The sequence below is a fragment of the Lissotriton vulgaris genome, chromosome 5 (genome assembly GCF_964263255.1).
Source record: "Lissotriton vulgaris chromosome 5, aLisVul1.2, whole genome shotgun sequence".
Taxonomy (NCBI): domain Eukaryota; kingdom Metazoa; phylum Chordata; class Amphibia; order Caudata; family Salamandridae; genus Lissotriton; species Lissotriton vulgaris.
Genome location: NC_141693.1, coordinates 102,207,817 through 102,229,631, shown reverse-complemented (window position 1 = coordinate 102,229,631; position 21,815 = coordinate 102,207,817). Strand labels below are relative to the sequence as shown.

At 45.0% G+C, this 21,815-nt stretch overlaps 1 protein-coding gene across 2 annotated transcripts in view; it reads right to left on the bottom strand.

Moving 5' to 3' along the window:
* Positions 1-21,815, bottom strand: part of C5 (complement C5) — a 352,588-nt gene that overhangs the window by 250,346 nt on the left and 80,427 nt on the right. For both annotated transcript variants that reach the window (XM_086920988.1, XM_086920987.1), the window contains 4 exons: positions 20,869-20,951; positions 17,196-17,286; positions 12,855-12,960; positions 9,329-9,455 (listed from right to left, as the gene is read on the bottom strand). In XM_086920988.1, the coding sequence (XP_086777114.1) occupies positions 9,329-9,455; positions 12,855-12,960; positions 17,196-17,286; positions 20,869-20,951 (407 nt within the window). The remainder of the gene's footprint in view (positions 1-9,328; positions 9,456-12,854; positions 12,961-17,195; positions 17,287-20,868; positions 20,952-21,815) is intronic.

The following is a 21,815-nucleotide window of genomic DNA, read 5'->3' as shown; positions in this document are numbered from 1 at the left end:
TAACTGTGTGGGTCTGTGAGTGCCTGTGTGGGTTTGTGAGTGGGTGTGTGAATGCCTATAAATGTCTGCGAGTGGGTGTATGAGTGGTGCTATGGATTTGGGGCATTTGCATGCTTAAGGTATTTAAAGGGGAGGACCATGGACTCCACTCTCACCAGAAGATCACAAGAAAGAAACCACTCATCAGAGTCACTACACATTAGACTGTGCTCCAATAGATCAAAAATGAATTACCCTCCATTAAGGATTTCATTTTGTTTTTCAATGTGGAATACGAGTGGAAACACACTTGCTTTGCCTTCGCCAATCCTAAGAAGTTAGGATCACTTGTCCATTACAGAGGTGGGGCTTCAACTGAGGCAGCTGCTATGTTTATAATTATAAGGGCTTCCTGATGAGGTTTAATTTTGGGGAAATGAGAATCAGAACCAGACGGAATCTCACCTGTCCATTTATCCAACAGGAGTTCACAGTTTTGCACAAAATGTCTACCCAACTGGAGTACTTTCTACTGCTGAATTATTAAGTGCTACCTGGTTGGGTAAATGTGTAGTGTGTATTCTACACTACAGTTGCATAACAGACCACAAGAAAATGTCTCTAGTGACATTGGCAGCGTTTCAGCAATGTGATTGTTCTTCATGTGTCTTTATCCAGAACTCTGTGGTAACATGAATTCTTCTATAGAGAGGACAACCAGACTACAAAAAGGTAAATCTCCACCAAACAAGAGATCTTCCCCTTAACTGTATGAAGTAAGCACTTTTTTGTTTGGTGGAGATGTCTTCATATTCCTCGGCACGAAGAACATGTCACCAAAATTGGTGGGAAACATGCTTGGGGTGGATTTTGTTAAGCTGTCCATCATCCTAGCAAAAGGCAGGAAGACCTTTGCATGCTACTAAGGTGGATGGGGTAATTTAAAGGGGGGAGAACCATGGACTTTGCTTTCACCAGGACAAGACTAGATATCCACATGCTGATTTCCGCCTCAGGGACCCCATCCCAACGGGGCCCAGACAAAATTCAATGCGGAAGGGGGCACGTGCTCCCCCTCCTTAGGCCAATTTTGGCCTCTAGCTCCTGGGTGCCCTGGAGCCCACCCAGGGCATCCAGTGCAGTACGTTGGGGGCTGCGGGGCAGTCTCAATGCCCTTGTGGTACCTGCCCGCTCCCCACCTCCAGAGGATTCTGCATTGCTCCCACACAAAGGGAGCAGCAACACAGGCTGCTCCTTGCATGTGGGAACAATCCTGACATCTGTTTCCTGCACATTTAACAGCTTCAAAGTTTATTATATATGCCACACATTTGTGAATATTCATTCTCATGAGAGGGGCACTTGTCCCCCTCTGTGGGACAATGTTGGCCTGGGGGACCCATCCCCCGGTGCCCAGCACATATGTTTTAGCTGAGGGTGTAATTGGTCCCCCTCCCTGAGCTGTTTTTGGCCCCAGGGACCCCCCGGGACCCCATCTCCCAGTGGCCAATATTAAATTTATGGGGAAGGGGGTATGCAGTCCCCCTCCCTGGGCCAATATCAGCCCTGGGGATCCAATAGCCTGGGCCTGGCCTTATTAAAATATGGGTGGGAGTGCATGGCCTCCCTCGCCCTTGGGGATTGGGTACCGACGTGGTCACAAGACCCCTCCTCTATAACTCTTATGTCCCGGGCTCCGACGGATGGAGTTCCCACGGCTGAAATTGGCCCAGGAGGGGTCTGTGTGACCCCTCTTCCATTTTACACCACAGCCGGGCCTCGGGGTGGGGTCCATGGGGCCACAATCAGCCCAGGAGGGGAGCCACGGGTCCCACACCCAATTTACTTCAAAGGCCAGGCCCGGGGCATGGGGATCCAAGGGCCAAAATCGGCCAGGAGGTTGGGCTACGTGGGCCCCCTCCCCCTTCTTCTACTTTGCCAGGGGATGGGGTCCCCAGGGTCGAAGGTGGCCTGGGGAGGGGGCACGCTTGCACTCCTCTCCCCATTACATTAATAATCCTCCCCTAGGGTTGGCACACCCAGGAAGGCATTAATAAAAACAAGCGAAGGAGACCATGCTTGTTTTTTTTATTTTAAATTTGCCCCGATCCTCAGCAAATTGAGGCAAAATTAAAAGTTTTTGGCCCCAGCGGAGTTCCTGTGGAACTCCACCACCAGGCGTAGGGGGCCAGGGCATTCCTAGCTTGTCCACTTCTGTTTTGCAGTTTTTGGGACTTGGGCTGAGTCTCGAAGCCCAAGATGGCAGCCACCACTTCCTGGTTGAAGTAGTGGCAGCCAATCAGATCTCATCCTGAGATCTGTCGGATCCGCTGAGGCTCCATCTACCTAGGTATACATAAATCCTTCTTCTTTAATTACTCCAAAACTACTGAATGGGTTTACACCAAATTACAAAAAGCACTCTTGCTGGACCAAGATCTAGCTTTCTGCCAAATTTGGTTAATTCCATTCAGCAGTTCGAGCTGTAGTCATGTTAAAAATTCCTATGGGAAAATATGTTTTGGGACCCCCCTTTTCAACTTTCCAGACAGCAGCTAAAGTGAGTGGCAAACTAGTTTTGAAAATTTTGCGATGATTCATCAAACGGCCCTAAAGTTATTAGCAAAACAAATAATGCTTTTCCAATGTAGCATTACTCTTTTTATTGACACTTAAAGATTAAATGCATCATATGGTCACCAGGAGATTTTAACCCATTCCCTACATATTGTCCACAGACTATGGCATTAGGAACATTTATCAACGGAACAACCGCAATGGTATTACTTCTGACCAAGTGTATCCATTGCTCAAATATATCTGTGGTCCAAACACCTACTGCGTAGATGTGTGTCCATCCAGCTTGATGAACACAGAGTGTAATGAGCTAACTGGTAAAACAGATTCTTATCTGTATGGGATTCACTACTACACATAATATTTTTCGAAGGTGAACATTATTCCTGTCTTATTCATGAATGACTCTCCATTGTGAGGAAGTTGGGACCCACTCCACCCATGGGTAAAGTACACATGTATAAAATCACAATGCACTATGATGAACAAAGTTCTACTGCACAAGTATAATTCTGTAGGTAGATGTGAGAGCATATGTGAGTGCCCCTTAGAATTTGTAGCAGTCTCAAATTCCCAGTAGTGTGTAAAGTAGCAGGGCACACCAAGCCTAGAAATGATGCCAGGACACCTTCAAAGTATGGTGGGTGTTTATTTAACTATCCATGAATTATGTTATGGCTTGTATTGCAGGAGCGCCGGATCGGGCTGCTGCCGGCATCGGAATCCGCGCGCCAATGATGACAAAATGGCCGCTGCCGGATATCCGCTCACGTCACTCCCGGGGTGACGCGCAGCTAGACCGCAACACCACATCTCCCCCCTTTACACTTTACAATTATAAACAGTCTTACTTGCTCTCCATGTGGAACTCTTCAAACCTCCTAGGTAGCATGATCTTCCTACCCCTCTGGGTCTGTAAGTCCTGCTGGGAGTTACTGGGTGACAGTCTCACATTTCCCGGACTGGGCATAGCTTCACTGCAATCACCGCTATACTTCCGTTCCTCTTCTTGCACCAGTCTCTCCGGAGTCCAGGTTCCTTGCACTTCCTCTCTCTCCTTCATCTGCGGTGTTTCCCTTTGGGTGACAGTCTCTCTGCTTCCCATCGGGCTCCTGGTGGCACCTCCTGTCCTTGGCGTACTGCTCTCTCTCTCTTTCACCACGTCCCAGTTTCTTCACATGATTGCATTTCACCATTCGGTCCTGCGACCATATTTTGCCATTGCTGAGTAATGCAGACCTGGAGTACGGATCCACGACTTGGAGTGGGGGGGTGAATTTGCTGTCCCCTTTCTTCCTCTGAATGGGTTGCTTGACTCTCACCCATTCTCCTTTTTCCAGGCTGGTCTCTTGTGCATTGCGTCTTTTATTGTAATGTTCGGTATATATTGCTTGGGCTTTCTCCAGGTTCTTACGGACTACCGCTGGTGACCAGTGGCTCTGGACTGTGAGGCGCTTCCAGGCAACATTGTCCTTGTTGAACGGCTCACGCCCTCTCAGTATCCTGAAGGGGCTGTAGCCCGTGGCTGTAGGTGTTATGCGGTATGCCCATATCAATCGCTTCAGCTCCTTCTCCCAATCCTTTCCTTGCCTGATAGCTGCTTGGATGGAGCCCATGATCACCCGGTTAAATCTCTCCGCCAGGCCGTTACATGCCGGGTGATATACTGGTGTATGCCTGACCGCAATGCCATTACGTTCCATGAACGTGACCCACTTGGCTGATGCGAATTGGGGTCCATTGTCGCTTAATATCCCTTTGGGGATACCTTCCCTAATGAAAATGTTCGTTAGGAATGTAAGTACTGTCTCTGTTTCTGTGTCTTCCGTTACGTCAATCTCGGGCCACTTTGAATATCGGTTGATTAGCACCATGATGTATTTGTGCGTGCCTTGTAGGTCTAGGACGGGCCCTAGGATGTCTATTGCTACCTCGTCCCACGGATTCTCTAGGTCTTCATGCATGCCTAGGGGAGGGCGTAACAGCCTCTGTGTTTTGTCGGCATTGCTGCAATGTTCGCATGTCCTGACATATCTTTCAATCTGTTTGTCCATTCCCGGCCACCAATAGTCTTCCTTCAATCTCCATTTTGTTTTGACAATGCCTTGGTGTTCTTCGTGTCCTATGCACAAGAGATGTTCAATCAGGGAGTTTGGTGGTATTACCTTTTCACCTCACAACAGGAAACACGGGTTGTCCCCAGTTGATAGTTCTTCACGGACCTCCCAGTATTGCTTTAGTTCGTTGTCCAACGTCTTCTTGTCTGGCCATCCGGTAGCTACATAGGATTTGACTGCGTCGAGCTTGTCATCTTTGGTATACTCAGCCTCCCACTCCTGAATGCTTATGGCCTTCTCCGGTTCAGCTGTCGTCGCTATTACGTAATCTTCCCATTCATTTCCATTCTGCTCCTCTGCTCCTTCTTTGGCTGCGGCTCGGCTCAAGAAATCGGCCACTTTGTTCTTGTGTCCTGGCAGATATTCCACATCGTATACATAGTTAAGCAGCCTCAACGTCATCTTCGCAATCCTGGGGGTTGCCCGCTCATGTCCGCACGATGTGAGCACTTTTATCAATGGTTTGTTGTCGGTGCGTAGTGTGAACCTTACTCCCCACAAAAACTGCCTGAATCTCTCCATGGCCCATACTGCTGCCAGCATTTCCTTCTCGATGACGCTGAATTTTTGTTCATTGGGGGCCAGCGCCCTTGATGTGAAGCTTATCGTGGAACCCGAACCTTCAGTTGATTGTTACGTGAGTACGACACCCAATCCCCGGTCACTAGCATCCGTGGTCAGTATTGTGAGCGCATCTTGGTCGAACCCGTGTATGGGCACCGCTTCACAGATGTTCCATTTCATCTCCTCGAACTCCCTTTGTTCCTCTTTAGCCCATAGGAATGCCGAATTGTCCTTTAGTATTTGTCTCATGTGGTGGGTCTTTGACACGAAGTGTGGTACAAACTTCCCGTAGAACTCTGCCATTCCCAGGAATGTTCTTACGTCTTCCTTGCTCTCTGGAGTGGATGCGTGTTTGATGGCGCTGACATTCGCCGCCTTAGGTTCAATGCCCCGATTGCTTATCTCGTGCCCCAAATAGGTGACTTTGTTCACTCCGGAACAGACGAAACATCAGTTTTTGGAAGACGGCCGCTGCGGAGGCTAGGCCGAACGGCATCCTCAAAAAGAGCGTGATGAAAGATGTCAAGTGGTTGCAAGATTGGTGTAGCTCAATCAGGTGGTAGGCCGAAGTGAGGTCGATCGTGGAGAACCATTCTACCCCCTTGGTCTTTGCCAGCATCTTGTTTATTCTGGGAAGAGGAAATTTGTCCACCACTATGCATTTATTGAGTTCCCGAAGGTCAACAGATAATCTCACCTTTCCGTTCGGCTTCTGCGCCACCACCAGCGGCGCCAACCACTCTGCGCTGTCAATTGCCTCTATCACACCATTCTCCACCAACCTCTGCAGTTCTTCTTGCACTGCCGTCCTGATCCTGAATGGGATGTTTCGCACTTTATGACTAATGGGTTTGGCTCCATCTTTCAGGCAAATCTTGTGCATGAACTTCGTTAAGCGACCTATGGTGCTTTTTAAGACCTCTCGGAATTCCTCTTTCCACGTCTTCGCCTCGTATGTTCCGGCTTCCTCCATTGCAAGTACTTGTGTGTGTCCCCCAGGGTTCAACTTTATCCCGAGGGCTCCTTGGTCCTTCCAGCCCAACACAGATGGTCCCTTTTCCGCGACATACAACTTTCCTCCTGTTGTTCTGCCCTTGAAGGTAAATGTCAATGGGCAATACCCTACCATGGGGATAGGTTCTTCGGTGTACGTCACTGGGTGAATGTCTGGCGGTAGGCGTTGACGTCCGACTCTGGATGCGAACTCTCTCTCCCAGATACTTCTCTGGATGATCGTGTAAGGTGACCCCGAATCAGCTATCATGGTCGTTTGCACTCCGCCTATTTCCATCTCGCATTTAGGTTTTTTGTCAGTGGCACTTCCAATCCCAAGGATTTGATCTCCTATCATTAGAATTTCGTCGTCCTCACTTTCGTCTGCGTCTTCGTTCTCCTGGGTTGACTCTTGTGCTACGTACTTGACTTTGTTTCTTGATGGTTTCCTTCTGCACACTTTCTCATAGTGCCCTATGATACCGCAGAACGAGCACTTGGCTCCAAATGCCGGGCATCCCTTGTCATTTGCCGCGTGAGTGGCACTGCCGCAACTGTAGCACGAGTTCCTGCTCGAGTTCCTTTGTCCTTGGTTCTTGTATGATTTCTGGTTCTGTCTCTTGTACGTGCGTGATCCTTGTTGTCCCAACTATTGCTGGCATCTGAACTTCTTTTGTCTGCTACCCTGCATACCGCTGCACTTTAACTGCTTTCTTGCTTCGCCGCTTCTGCGCACCTTTTTGACATCTCTGCCTTCTTCACCAACGCCACGACTTCTTTCAGCGGTGCGTCGCCATTTACCCACATTTTTTCCTGCATAGATGTGATGACGGTGTGCATGATTATTTGGTCACGGATGAGTTCTTGTTGCAACACTCCGAACTTGCATGTGATAGCTAACTTCTGCAACGCAGCCACGTACTAGTCTACTGTTTCTCCTTTGGAATGTTTTCTTTGAAAGAAATTGTACCTGTCAATGGCTGTGCAGACTACTGGTCTGTAGTGGGCATCCAGATCCTCCAATGCGTGCTGGAACTCGCGTGCATCAGTGGCTGGTCTCTCCGGTTTGACTAAGTTCAGGTATACTCTTTGGCCTGCGGGCCTAAGTTGTGCAGTATCTTCTTGCGCCATGCCTCTGTAAACTCGTTTTCGACTTCATCCTCCAAGGCCGAGAGATAATTTAGGAAGTACTGCTTCCAGTCCTCCCAGGGCATCTCCGGTTCGCCCATCTTTGGTAGGAATGGTACCGGGTTCGTCAGCGCCGAGAATTGTGCGCACATGGTCGGGCCTCTGGCGTTACTGACCGCTTCCCCGTCGCTCTCTTCTGGGGCGGAGGTGCTGGGTGACGCCTCGTCCTTCTCTGCGCCTTCTGGGTGAGCTTGCTCTCCCTCCTGTACTTGGCTTCCTCTTTGGGGCTCCAGCGCCGCCTTCCTAAGGGAGGCCTAGTGCCCACGTGTTCTTTAGGTGACAGTGCGCGCGCTTGCTGCTGCTCACTGCACTCTAGTGCTCGCTGAGGGTGGACTGCTCTGACCTCACTTGCCATCCGTCACTGCCACGCTCCTGCTTGCCCTTGTAGGTGCCTGAAGGTTAATGCCTGGTACCTGCGCTTCTCCAGTGGGTTCTGGACCTTCTTATGGGGTCGAGTCCCGTCACCTCGTCGCCATTGTAAAGTAGCAGGGCACACCATGCCTAGAAATGATGCCAGGACACCTTCTAAGTATGGTGGGTGTTTATTTAACTATCCATGAATTATGTTATGGCTTGTATTGCAGGAGCGCCGGATCGGGCTGCTGCCGGCATCGGAATCCGCGCGCCAATGATGACAAAATGGCCGCTGCCGGATTTCCGCTCACGTTACTCCCGGGGTGACGCGCAGCTAGACCGCAACACCATATAGTGTTCTTGGAAATCTTGGGTAATTCCATTAAAGTCAGAAAGTGCTCAAAGTTAGACATACTTTTCAGAGTTTCAGCTCAAGAGTTTTGGTGAATCAGGCTTTAAAAACGTCCAAACTTACATAACCTTCTGACGCCTGAGATTTTCTATCCCAAAATCTTCAAGCCCCCTGAGCAGTCCGAAAAAAAAACTGCCATAAGCTCTCTCCAAGTGCAAGGATTTGTGTTTCACATAAGCTTAAATATCCGCCTCTTCTACTTAGCCAATGAGCAATGCTCTGTAACTGCTGGCTCTGCAGTACACCTCCGCTACACCAGAGGGCACTGTAGACTGGCTGCTGCCTTAGGGCTGAGCTTTCAATAAGTCATACGGTGGCTCACTTGGTCAATCTTTGGCCTTATTGAAAGGCTCTTCTGTTGTATATTCGCTTGATGTGCTAATATTATCTTCTGTAAGTTTGCCAGTCACTGACCTAAGCTGGTTGCTACACCTTTGCTTGTACTTACGCTTACTTTTTAAATTTGTGCTTATTGGAATCTTATATATATTCTTAGAACGGAGTTAATGTGTTATTAATGCTTTCATATTTATATTTCGAAGATCTGCTTTGCTTGTATTTAATACCTTTGCAGTGTATTACGTGTTTATAGTATATCCGCTTCAAACTTTAAAAAAAACTTTGTTCTTGAGCACAATTTCTATCGCTGGCTTTCCTTGTGTGCCGTCTAGCACTCCCAGGCGCCTCAAAGGTATGCTCAACACATTGAATTAATAAATACACAAATAGATATCCTGTAAAACATGAAATGGCATTAGTATTTGCCTCTGCTTCTAATAACCTTGCATGTCTTGCCATGTAGGTGCCTTCAGGGACAGCATACTATAAATAGGGGGGGGTTTTGTCAGCATAACATTCATTCAATAATATCCAATCATTGTATGTGGTCACTTTGAACAAGCTTAGGTGATATTATGAGGAATGAGGAGTCCTTCCATAAATAAATGCATACATTGATAAATACTTTAAAAAAATAAGATCATGTTATATTCAACTTTTATTACCACCTACATTCATTTGACCCACATGCCCCGGAAGACTATTCCAGAAGAATATATAAGAAGTATCACAGCTATGGCTTGTGAGAACCACTGCCAAGCCACACAAACACATTACATTGTTGTTTTAGTGTAAACCACCTCACCTGGGGTCTCAAGCACTGTCACTGTTATATACAGGTTGGCGCCATCCAAGTCTTCCAGGGACTCATAACCTAGCTCCTTTACTGCACTTTTGCTGTTAAATGTGACCTCTGTGTAGCCATCAAAAAGCTGCAATGAGAGGTGTGAAGAGTTATCTGAATGCTTCTGGAAATAGCAGTAAAATCAGAATAAAAAGTCTCCTAGGGATTACAGCATATCAGTCTTTACAGCTCAACAATATGGTACATCACCTAACACACAACCTCTGTGGCCATCCTCTTTCAACAAAAAACACTTCCATGACCCAGCCATATCTTTGAACTCATGTTGTATTGTGTAAGCTGTCCAATAGAACATATTGAGAGCCTCAACCACAATCCAACTGTGTGTCTGAACCCATGAAATATTCTGTAAACCCTCCTTCTTCAAGGCAGAGTTTTTTTCCAAATTGCCAGCTTAGAGTCCACAACAAGAGGAATTTGGAGTGAATGACCTCAGTTTGTGCACTGCTTGCTTCACCATTGATTTAGTGGAGATGTCAAGACCTGTATTAGGTGAATTTGTTGGCAAATGCAAATGACACCTCATTATTTCTCTTGTTGTTTCACAGCTATTTTCAGGCTACCATAGGACAAAGCAGGCAGCTTTCTGGATGCAGATGGTAGTTGCCTCTCCCACCTTCTTGAAGATCTACATGGGATTCTATAAGGGTTCATCACGATATTGACAAAACCCTTTAAATCTCCACAAAAGTTGTAAGACTATGCCCAAAATGCTGTTTAATTATTGAAACCCCTTCTAGTCAGACTCATATGGAACTTGTAGAGATATAGGAACAGGCCAAATAATGAGAAAAACCAACAGACAAGTTTGCAATCCAACAGAAATTTAGACTCATATTTGCTTCATATTTGGCTGCACTATGTCTAAATTAATCCCTGCCACATCAGTGGGCCTGGACTTTTTATTTTTAATTTCTAATTTTTCAATCTTATCAAATATGTATAGGCATTGGCAGATAAGTAAAACGTGTCAAGTGTTATATATTCTATATACCTATATTGCAACATCAGCAAAAGCCAGAATGTAGCAAATCTGTTCAATCACCAAAGCCTATCAACCATCCAAATTTTGCTAACTGATTGTTAAAGAAGACAACGGATAGTCAACAAAGACAAACCAAAATATAGATCTGACAGAAACATAAAAAACATGTTGTTAATAAACGAATGCATGGGCTTCCCATAAAATACATCCATATATGTTCATAATTCACCCTTTCTGCTTCATACAGATGACGGGTCATTACACATAAGAAATAGTCCCCATGTGGTACAGGTAAGAGCAATGACTCGAGTAACAGACTTGTATCCCTGGCCCAAATCAGTAAATGATGTTGAAGATTCATAAGATGATATGCTCAAAACACAATGTCAACACAGTACGATCACTTGTGGCTACGTCTGAGCAAGGAGATTTTAGGATAGTGTTCATGATAAAGGCATTGTAGCATCACCTCAAAATACTGCTCTTCGTGCTGTTGCCACATTATTTGATTATTACTGGTGACCTTGAGGAGGTCGGGTGGACCTTCCTCATAACCCAGCAGATATTCATGCTGCTGATCATGGTACCAATTCCTAATCCGTGTAGTACATTAGCTCCTGTGTTGGGTCTTGGGACCAGAGCCCGATTCTGGTAGTACCTTTGTTAGACTTGTGAATTGCAGTTCACATGTTCAATCCTTGTCAACCCTGGCTATATGCTAGGATCACCAGTCTTATACCCAGTCCTTTTGTTACACTCACTACGCTCTTGGATTTCAGGTGCCCCTCCAGATCCTAGTAATACCCTGGCTATGCTCTTATATCAGGTCCCATACCCAAGCCCAATAGCTCCCTCGCTACACCCTTGTATCACGGGGTCATATGCCCAATCCTGGTAGAAAACTAGCTACACTCTTTTATCACAGGTCACATACCTCATCCCAATACTAAACACGCTACACTCCTGGATCCAAGGAGCCATGCCAAATCCCGTTAGTATCTTAGTTACAGTCCAGCATCAGATGTACCATGCCTGCTCGTAACAGTACCCTAGCTACACTCTTGGATCATAAATCCCTTGAACATACTGGTAGTACCCTAGCTACATTCATGGATAAAGATTCTCTTATCTGAGATGGTAGTACTGACCTACACTCCTGTGTCAGAGTTCGCTGACCCGATCCAAATATTACCATAGCTAGACTCTTGGATCATGGGTCCCTTGACCAATCTTGGTAGTACCCTAGCTACACTCTTGGTTTATAAGTCCCTTGACCAATCCTGGTAATACCATCCTTATTTTCTTGGATCATACTACTTTTGACCAATCCTGGTAGTACCCTAGATACACTCTTGGTTCATAAGTCCCTTGACCAATCCTGGTAATACCATACCTAATCTCTTGGATCATACTACTCTTGACCAATCCTAGTAGTACCCTAGCTACACTCTTGGTTTATAAGTCAATTAACCAATCCTGGTAGTACCATGCCTACTGTCTTGGATCATACTACCCTTGACCAATTCTGGTAGTACCCTAGCTACACTCTTGGTTTATAAGTGCCCTTGACCAATCCTAGTAATACCATACCTATTCTCTTGGATCATTAGACTCTTGACCAATCCTGGTAGTACCCTTGCTATGTTCATGGATCACAGGTCTCTTATCCATTACTGGGAGTACTAACCTATAATCCTGGATCAGAGTTCCCAAACCTGATCCATTTAGTAAAAGAGCTACACTCTTAGTAGTACTTACCTATAGTCCTGGATCATAGTTCCCTAACCCAAACCAGCTAGTACCCTCGCTGCACTCTTGGATCCTAAGTCCCTTGACCAATCCTGGTAGTACCGTAGCCCTGTTAATGGATCACAAGTTTCTTATCCATTGCTGGTAATACTAAACTATAGTCCTGTAAACAGAATTTCCTAACCCAATACAGATAGTAAGATATCTATATAACATATCTATGCTTTTTGATCACAGAACCCATGCACAATCTTGGCAGCACATTACCCACACTCTTGAATCACAGGGCTCATGCCAATTCTGGTAGTATCCTGGCCACACTCATGAGTCATAGGTCACACACCCACTCCTAGCAGTACACTAGCTACACTCGCCGGTCACAAGCCGGATGGTCAATGCAGGTAGTTCCCTGGCTACACACAAGGATCACGGCTGCCATGCCTGATCCTGGTACTGCCCTTTCTTGATGCTTGGATCACAAGTCCCACAACAAATCCTACTAGCACAGGTCCTCTTGTCCATCTGCAGTTGAGCCAAACCACAGGAAAATGTGTGTGTGGATTCTGTGTCTCGGTCCTATCTCTTGAAATGGGTTCACTCTCAGAGCAGGATTTAGAGTGAACTTCTCAAATTATCAATCTGCTTCACACTTGTTCACTTTTTCACTCACACTCAAGAATAGCAGAGAACAGCAGAACTTTGATCTCTAGAAAGAGAGTCCACGGTACCTACATCAGTAGCCAGGATGGACTTGGGCATCATCTTCCGTTCCCCCGCCTGGATTATTCCAAAGCGGAAATAAACATCGGCTGTTGAAAGCTTCTTGTTGTAGAAATAACTATGAAGAGATGGAACACAGATGTCTTCTTCAGTAAATTTACAAGGTATATATAAATATTTGAGCCACCAATCTGGGCACTCACATACACAGAGGGAGCTTTAGCAGAAGCAGCACCCGAACAATGCTCAAAAGACTGACAGACCTCTCTATTGGCGTAATTAACTTCCATTTCATTGGCTCTACTGACTTTTATTTTACTACTGCAGATCAGGCTCAATTTTAACCTGTTTACCGCGGTAGCAATTCCGCCGCGGTGCGGGCGTTCTACTGCGCGGGTGGAGCTGTGTCGGCCAACAGGCATGCGCAGCACTACCGAGATAGTGCTTGCGACACCCGTTGGCCGACGGGCGCACTTAACGGGTTAAAATCATAGAGGAGGTGATCAGTCTGACTTGTCACACTTTGGATACCTACGAAAGGTGCAGGCAGAATGCTATAACAAGAGTTTCTTTTTTAAATCAACCTGGGAGGTAAATAGTTTGCCTGGAATATTTGCAGGAATTGCTTCCTGGTTTGGTCAGTCACCCCGGGGGATATGAGTGGGTGGGAGAACACAGGTATGGCGTGCCAACATATTTTGCTTTTGTGAACATAGAGATGGTTCATTTCAGTTGGTGTGGAGCCACAAAGCAACCAATGAAAGTGTGAGGGGCTAGCATATTGACAGGTTATGAAAATAGGCACTAATGCATATGGAATGTTGTGAGTGAGGAAAAGAATGGTGGAAATTCAATGCTGGTGGGTGTGTCAGATTGAGTGGCAAACACTGCCAACATTGTGGAGGCAAACAATACACGTAAAGGCACTTAGGCGAGTGCTCTGAAGGAGGGAATGATGACAATATAGCCACAATTATGTTATGTTATGTTATATTACGCTATGTTGTGTTACATTATGTTATGTTATGTTATTTCTGGAGCCCACTATCACCTGCATGGGTATTCTGGCACTGAGCATGTATAGCCTAGGGCATGAGGTTAATCAAAAATCAGTTCTTCAACTTCTTGTGGAACTTCTCAAGAAGAGAGGAGGAGGCTCTCATCTGTACTGAAGGGTCATTCCACACTTTTGAAGTGATGTGTGAGAAGGCCCTGCCTCCAGGTCTGGTTCTATGTATTCGTAGAATGTGTGGGAGTAGGAGTCTGGCAGAACGGAGGTGTCTGGAAAGTTGGTGGCAGGAGATGAGATTACTGAGGATGTTATTTGAGTCATCCATGGCTGAAGACACAATTGTATGTGAACCCGAGGGTGAGGAGGTTGAAGCAGGGGGGGAAGGGTTGACAATGTGAAGGAGTGGACGAAAGTGGGAATAGCGAAAGTAGAAGGCCAAAGCAGAGCAGGAGGAAAATCAGGAAAGTGGTTGTGGGTGGGAGTATACAGGAAGCCTGGGAAGGCGGAAAGTGAGAAAAGGGGAGCGTAAGAGGCAGAGGTTTGGAAATACAGCAGAATGGGCAAAAGGGGAGCGAAAGAAGATAGGCAAGAGAGTGGGGCAAGAGGGAGAGGATGTGGCAGAGCAACAAAGGGAAACTGAAGAGAACAAATAGGATGACATGGTCTATGTGCTAGTTATTAGAGAGATGTAGAGTAGACAGGAAAAAGCAAAGAACAAAGGGGAAAACAGAGAATCCAGAAAAAAATTGAGAAGTCAGAAGAATTAGAAAACTGAAAGTAGGAGCACAGCTGAGCCTTAGAAAAGTGCTAAGAAGAGAAGCAGAAGTCAGTAATCTTACTAGCATCTGAAGGCCTAAGAACAAACTGGCTAGAAACAGCTAGAAACATAGTATAGCAGTTAGAAGAGATTGCAGGGAGCTTGGAGAAGAAGAGGTCAGAGCAACTAAGCACAGAAAATAAGTAAGGAGAGAAGAGGAAACATCTCAGAAAAAATTCAGTCAGTGAACGATTCAGTGAGAGACTTTAGTTTGACCCATAAGAGCACATTGGTTGGAGCACAATGAAAGATAGTTCTGTACAAATAAACACGTGACACAGAAACTGACACAGGATGTGCTGAATCCTGGGTAAGCGGCTGAAATGGAGAAAAAAATCCCAGCGACATGATGGGACAAGCAGTAGTAGAAACGGAGGGACAAGAACATTGTGAAGGAGAAGACTTTTGGAAGAATCGAAGGGCCATCGAGACGCAATTTATACCAAACACCACCATCGCCAAGCTGGGCTCAATGTGGGAGAAAACCAGATCAGTTAGGTTTGTTATATTATTTATTTCACCCAGATGTCAGTCAACATCTGGGTAGGGAGGACTGGCTGGAATCAAGAGCCTCATTTCATGGTGGAATACAGATAGAGAAAGGACAAGGAATAGGGATCCTGGTATCAAAGGTAGATTTTGATGGAGCTTCACCAAAGCACCTATATCTTCTAGGTATTGCAGATGGCTTGGGTTAATACTATGAAGAATGCTTGGACCTAGGGTGGTCAGGGTCGTGTACAGAGTTTGAATATTTCAGTACATTCTTGGAGTGGTTAATACAGAGGGAGAGTGGTTCAATGGTGGCTATCGAGTCCCTTACACACACCCTTATGTACAGTGATGGGAAATATGACCATGTCAAGACAATCAGAAAGTTCACGGAGATGGCAGTTACGATAGCGATGCCACCTAGCTCAATCTCCTTAGGGCACCATGTTTCCAATCTTGCACTTGCATTTAGTAGCCAAATGTGCGCTGGGAGGTTTTGTAACTGAAAAGCCTAAGATTAGAAGCATGGTGTCCCAACTCTATGTAGACGATGGCAAACCTAGCCATGAGGCACCACCAGAGGCTTGTAATTGCTACTGTAAAACCTTTGCTACCCTTTGATTCTGTAAAGCAGCTGTTCTTAACCTGTGGTCCGAGGACCCCTGGGGGTCTGTGAGGCCTACTCCGTGGTTCAGCAACTATTTTACAAAATTAAATATATTAAAATTAATACATTAAATGAATAAAGTATCTACAAATAAAGAATCAAAATTAAAAATGTAAAACTTTTTCAATATTTGCAAAATAAGCAAAATATTTCAATATTTGAGCATTTGTTTGGCGTATACTTGTTTCTGTAGTTTTGTCCATTGTTTTGAGGTTTGAATCAAAACAATTGCTTATGCTGGGGTCCCCGTCTTCCAATAATGACTCAGGAGTGAGGGGGGAGGTAGGGCAGGGGTCTCCGGATTCAAACTATGATTCAATGGGGCTCAGGGACGGTCTTGGGCAAAAATAGGCCAGGGAACCAAAATAAAAATGGCCGCTTTAGTGAATTCAATAGCTAAAAAATTCTTCTATGCTTCAAAATAGGAACAGCTTTTGATCTCGTAAAGACACGCTGTATAGGTGTTTTGCAATGTATGGAAGACTGCATGGATTTGATCTTGCTGCAGGCAATACTTGCTTTGATATCAGGGAAATAAAACAGTAAAACCCACCAAGAAAATGATAAAAACAGGCCCACAAACAGCCACAAAACTGGTCCACACATTGAACTATCAGGCCAGCCCATCTAACAAGCCACTGTGTGTGCCTGATTGCCCTCTAGGCCAGTCCGACCCTGGTGAGGATCCAAATGAAGGCAAAAGGTTAGCCCCTTCCATGCGTTAGACGGCCCTCGGCTGTCTGACGTCACAGTGGGCGGGTGCGGAGGACGGCCCCTGGCTGGCCGAACCCCGCCCACTCAATAAATCACCGGCACTGCGGTGGTATTCGCGCCGCGGTTCAGAACCACTGCTGAAAAGCATTGAAGAGTTGACAACACTGTAAACAGCGTCATGTCAATAAAGCATTACTGAATAAAGTAGATTTAGAGTGAGTAGGATCGAGTGAAGTTGTGGAGGAGGTGGACTGATACTGAGAAGGAGAAGTGGGAGATCAGAGTGAGAAAGGAGACCGACGGAGGCGAGAGACAGAGAGACACAGAGGTAGAAGTAGAGATAAAGTTAGAAAGAAGAAATGGAGTGATGGATGTGTGGAGAATAGATGAAGGGAAGGGATAGAGTGGACGCGGAAATGAAAAGAAAGTCAAATAAAGGAGGGAGAAAAAGAAATAGAAATTAAGGAAACGCTGGAACGTGAAATTAAATGTACCTGTTGAAGGGATAAATGGAGGGAGGAAGAATGCTGGAGGTGAGAGAGTGAAAGAGAGGTGATAGGAGTGAGACAGATCGACAGAGAGAGAACAGAAAGATAGAGAGCCAGGAAGGAGTTAATGTACAATAGTTGAGTTTTACCCAGCGTGACGTACCTTGCTCTTACAGTGATCTTAAATGCCTCAAACTTGTCATAACCAATCACGAATGCTTCGGGCTCGATGGAAACTGAATAACCTGGCAATTCTGAAAATAATAAAAACACTGAATCACAGATTCGAAAAAACCAAATGAGATTGACCTCAAGACCATGGAGTCCCCATCTAAGAAAAAATGTTCACTGCATGTTGATGTTTTAACCCCTTCCATGCGGCCACGATTCTGCGCCTGTGCGGCAGAATCGCGAGTGGGCGGGTTTATGACGGCCCCCAGCCTTCATCAGCACACGGGCACCGTAGTGCATGACGGCGGGGGGCCATCATCAGCATGCAAGGGGTTAAGTAGGAAAAACCGTGCAGAAGGTAAGGTGAGGGGGTAAAATATCAGAGGACGAGCACTCCTGTAGGGATGGTAAGACAGGCCTTGGGCATCATGGGGTACCATGGCAAGATGTGCCCCCTGCCTACAAGCTGTGCCTCAGTTTGACCACCTTCCCTCGGTATAGGTTCTTTCTCCTGACTAAAGGGGCAACACTCCCCGGCCCCTTTCCTCCTATGAGAAAGCACAGCCCTTGTACCAGCCATGGGCATAGCGTGGACCATGTGCACGTAACCACCTCCCCATGACAGAGATGTTAATAGAAAAAGGATTTAATTAAAGATTTTATCCAATTTTATCTGTATTTTGCACGGTATAATCTAATTTGAGCCATAGTAAACAAGCTGCTTTGCTAACTGGGCAACAGGACGAACAAGGAAGGCGGGGGTGTGGTTGGCACGGTGTTCCTTGCTTGTGAACTTAGTTAACCTTGCTTAAGGACATTTTTAAAAGGTTTGTTTCTGATTTTTAAAAATGGATTAGTAAAATGCCATTTAAGCCAACCTGAAATGAATAAAAGCAACCCCTGACACGTGTTTTGCTATCATTATAAAATGTGAACTTCCCTCCATACAATATAAATACTTGCAAATTAAAAATGTATTTCAATTGGCACCAACTCCAGGGAGTTCCATCTGGTAAAATTGCCTGAGGCTTCAGCTAACCTATTACAAATCATAATTACACTGTGAAAATATGTAAACGAATAATCAAATAAAAATCATGAACTACAAAACATGTGTAAAGATAATGTGCCCATCAATAAATGAATTCAAATAGCAGTAAAGGAGCAAAGCATATAGCTTATAAGGGGTTGCCACTGTTACATCTACAAAACAATTCAGAAATATTAGAAGAAAAGAGGCTATCAATGTACTTTTCACTCCTATCATGGGTCCTCCTGATATTTCAAACGCAATATCTACACCATGTGACTATAAGTAAAACTACTAAGTGCAGATGGAATTGTTTAGTAAGATGGACATGACATTGTGGCATAAACATTCTGTGCATGACCCATATTTTACTACAGCGTTCCTCATTTACTTTTGCGCATTGACATTTATTGATTGAGTTCTGGTGCTGATTCCTGACGGTCTGTTGCCACTTGCACTGGGTAGATAAAGATTTCCCTTTGCTCAATATCGAGTTTAGTGCATCTAATGCAGTTGATCGGTGCTTCCATAATGCTAGAATAGGCCTTGGTCTGTAACTCTACTTTGAACGACTTGGTGATAGTGGAAATGAATGGAACACATTTTACACTAAGGTCTTCATTGAACCCTCAATCCACCTGGTGCATCAAAAAAGCATTGGCAAATTAAATTCAATCTCAGGAACAGATGATAAACAAATCATGCCATCAGATTGGAAAAGGACTTTAAAAGGCAACGTGACGATGCCCGGACATGACTATATGAGAGCCCTCTACTCCAAACCGGGTAGAATTCCCCTCATTGGACGGACTGCGCACACGGTCTGGGTGTGGCACGCAGCTAACAGACATCTTAAGTGGGATGGGAAGATCACACTGGCCACTCCCTTGTGGAGCTCTGAAGTTCTGGGCAACTTGTGGAGATCAAGGGGCTTCGACCGGTGGGATCTTATTGGGATTTCGCGGGTCAAAGATGTGTGGGGGAAAGATGGGATCCTTTCATTCGAGGCCATGCAGCACAGTTATCAGTTAAGAGAGAGCGAGAGATTTAGGTACCTCCAATTGAGACATGCTTTATTGGCAAACATCCCCCGGGGTACTACACCTCCCGAGGCTTCCCCGCTGGAGGATCGAATTCTGGACGGACACCTCCCTACTAAAACCATATCTCTGATCTACAGAAAACTGATTAACCATATGGAGGATCCGTTGGCAGTGCTCAGAGGACAATGGTGCGCAGATGGTTTAGTTATTGATGATGAGGATTGGAGAGAGGCTGGGTCTTCCCCCAAAATAGTGGCTATTCCTATGAGGTTACGACTTGTGCAGTTGAAAGTCCTACACAGATCCTATGTGACGGGGCCTAGATTGGTACGAATGGGTTTGGCTGAAGATGGGAGGTGTCGGAGAGGATGTGGAGAGACAGGAACGTTCATGGATATACTGTGGCACTGTTCGTAAATACAGCAATATTGGGTCAAGATCCATGAGAAGTTCCGGGAGGTGTTGGGTGTGGAAGTGTGCATGGAGACAAGACGCTGTCTGTTGAATGTCTGGGAGCCCTCGGACCTCACAACACATGGGAAATGATGGTTGACACTAGCATGTATGATTGCTAAACGTAACATCGCGCAATTATGGGGTGCTGCTCAGACGCCTCAAGTGGGGAAATGGATGGAAGACCTTGACTGGAATATTATTAGGGAGATGTCAGGGTACGTGGCTAGGGGTCGTCCGAAGAAGTGAGGGAAGATCTGGGGTGCCTGGAATAGCTATAGAGGAGATATTTGTGCCCCACCTACTGTGCAAACTGAAGCTGTTGTGTTGGAATCTCTGTGATCACTTTGAAAATCCGCAATACACATTGTGTTGGTTGATAATGTATAAGTTATTTTTTGTAATGAAGTGTACTGTCACCTGATGCTTGTCTTTTTACCTTCGTTTAACAAGTCAAAGACTTTTAACCAATCTAATATTTTGTTGAGTTGCCTACAAATACTATCCTTTTGTTCTTTGTTCTTTTGTCCTTTTGTTCTTTACTGTGTGTACCTAACAGCATTGCTTCAAAATCACAATAATGAGGACAGCCTTTTGCACAGACTTGGCTTATGAATGCTCCTAAAAGAGTGTCAGAGAAGGTAACAAAACAATCCATTAAAAGAGTAACATAGATGGACATTATTTGGATGACCACAAATTTTCAAATCCTAAAACATTGACAATTTAACAAGTTGACCTCCACGTCCACTGATATTCCAACTCCCTACTAGACGTTTGCTGCAAATGGACAATTTGTCTTTGCCTCTTCCAAAGTTGGAGACAACCATGTCACGGCTGCCTCGTCTACTGAAGCCCAGCTCGAGCACCGTTTGCCGTTTGCTATAAAGTTATCATTGAGTGATTCTTTATTATTGTTTTGTGCTTGATGTCTGTCTTATATCCTCCTGGTTCCGGTGTCTTCTGCCTGTTTTTGTGATACAATCATATATATAAATATATGTGTGTGTGTGTGTGTCTGTGTATAGAACGTGAGGAGGAGCCAGAAGGCAGTTGTCTTTTGGGGGGATGAATACTTGCTGTCCAAAAGTGTTTTAAAGTAAATGTGAACTTTGAAACAGTAGGCTAGAAGTCCTCACCATATTCTTTGACCTGAAAATATGCATGTCCAGTGGTTTTGAAATCGTTCTTGTAAGCCGCATCAATCTTCCAAATGCCAAACCTGTAAGAGAAAATACAAGGTGGGCAAATTAATACACGTGACTCATTATAACTTTAAAGGAAGTGACTTCAAAGGAATAATGGCTCATTCTGATCACATCCCTAAATTTAGCAATTGAGCCATTGTATGTCCATTGACAGAATGATATTCTGTGCATTAACCTGTGGATTCAGTTCCCTTGCGCCCCCCTCCACTCCTACCATGGCCCAGATCTTCAAAGGGTGGCACACATGCACTCTCCATGCTGCCTGGTAAGGTGGTTACTCAGTGAACTGACAAAAGAGTTCTATTCAGAGACCAGATAGTGACTTCTGGCCAGACACTAGGGGGCCGATTCACAGAACTAATCTGAGACAAAATCCTAAATTTACTACTTTTGGTATTCACAGAAGGCATTTAGTAGTGGTAAAGTTAGGATTTTATCTTAAATTAGGATTTTGTCTTAAATTAGGATTTTGTCTTAAATTAAACTTAAGTTAAACTTAATTTTGTCTTAAATTTTGGTTTCAAGACAAAATTCTAATTTAACACAAAATCCTAATCCTAATAAAAGCATCCTGTGCTATGGTAAGTGCAGTGCCACTGGAATTATGCTGAAGATTAGAACAAATTATGTGTCATTATTAACTAAAATATGCAGGATGAAAAAAGAATTATGTGGTGTAATACAACACATTTTGTGCAAGTACTACTCCCCTGTTTTGTCATTTATTTTTAACAATGTTAAAACTGTCTGGGCAGAGATGGCACATCATTATTATCAGTTTAACATCTAAATGCAGCAATCAGCAAAAGAAAGATGAGCTGTCACTGCACGGTAAAAGGTCTGTCACTTTATGGCCACGTGTGTGGCAATGTTTTTAG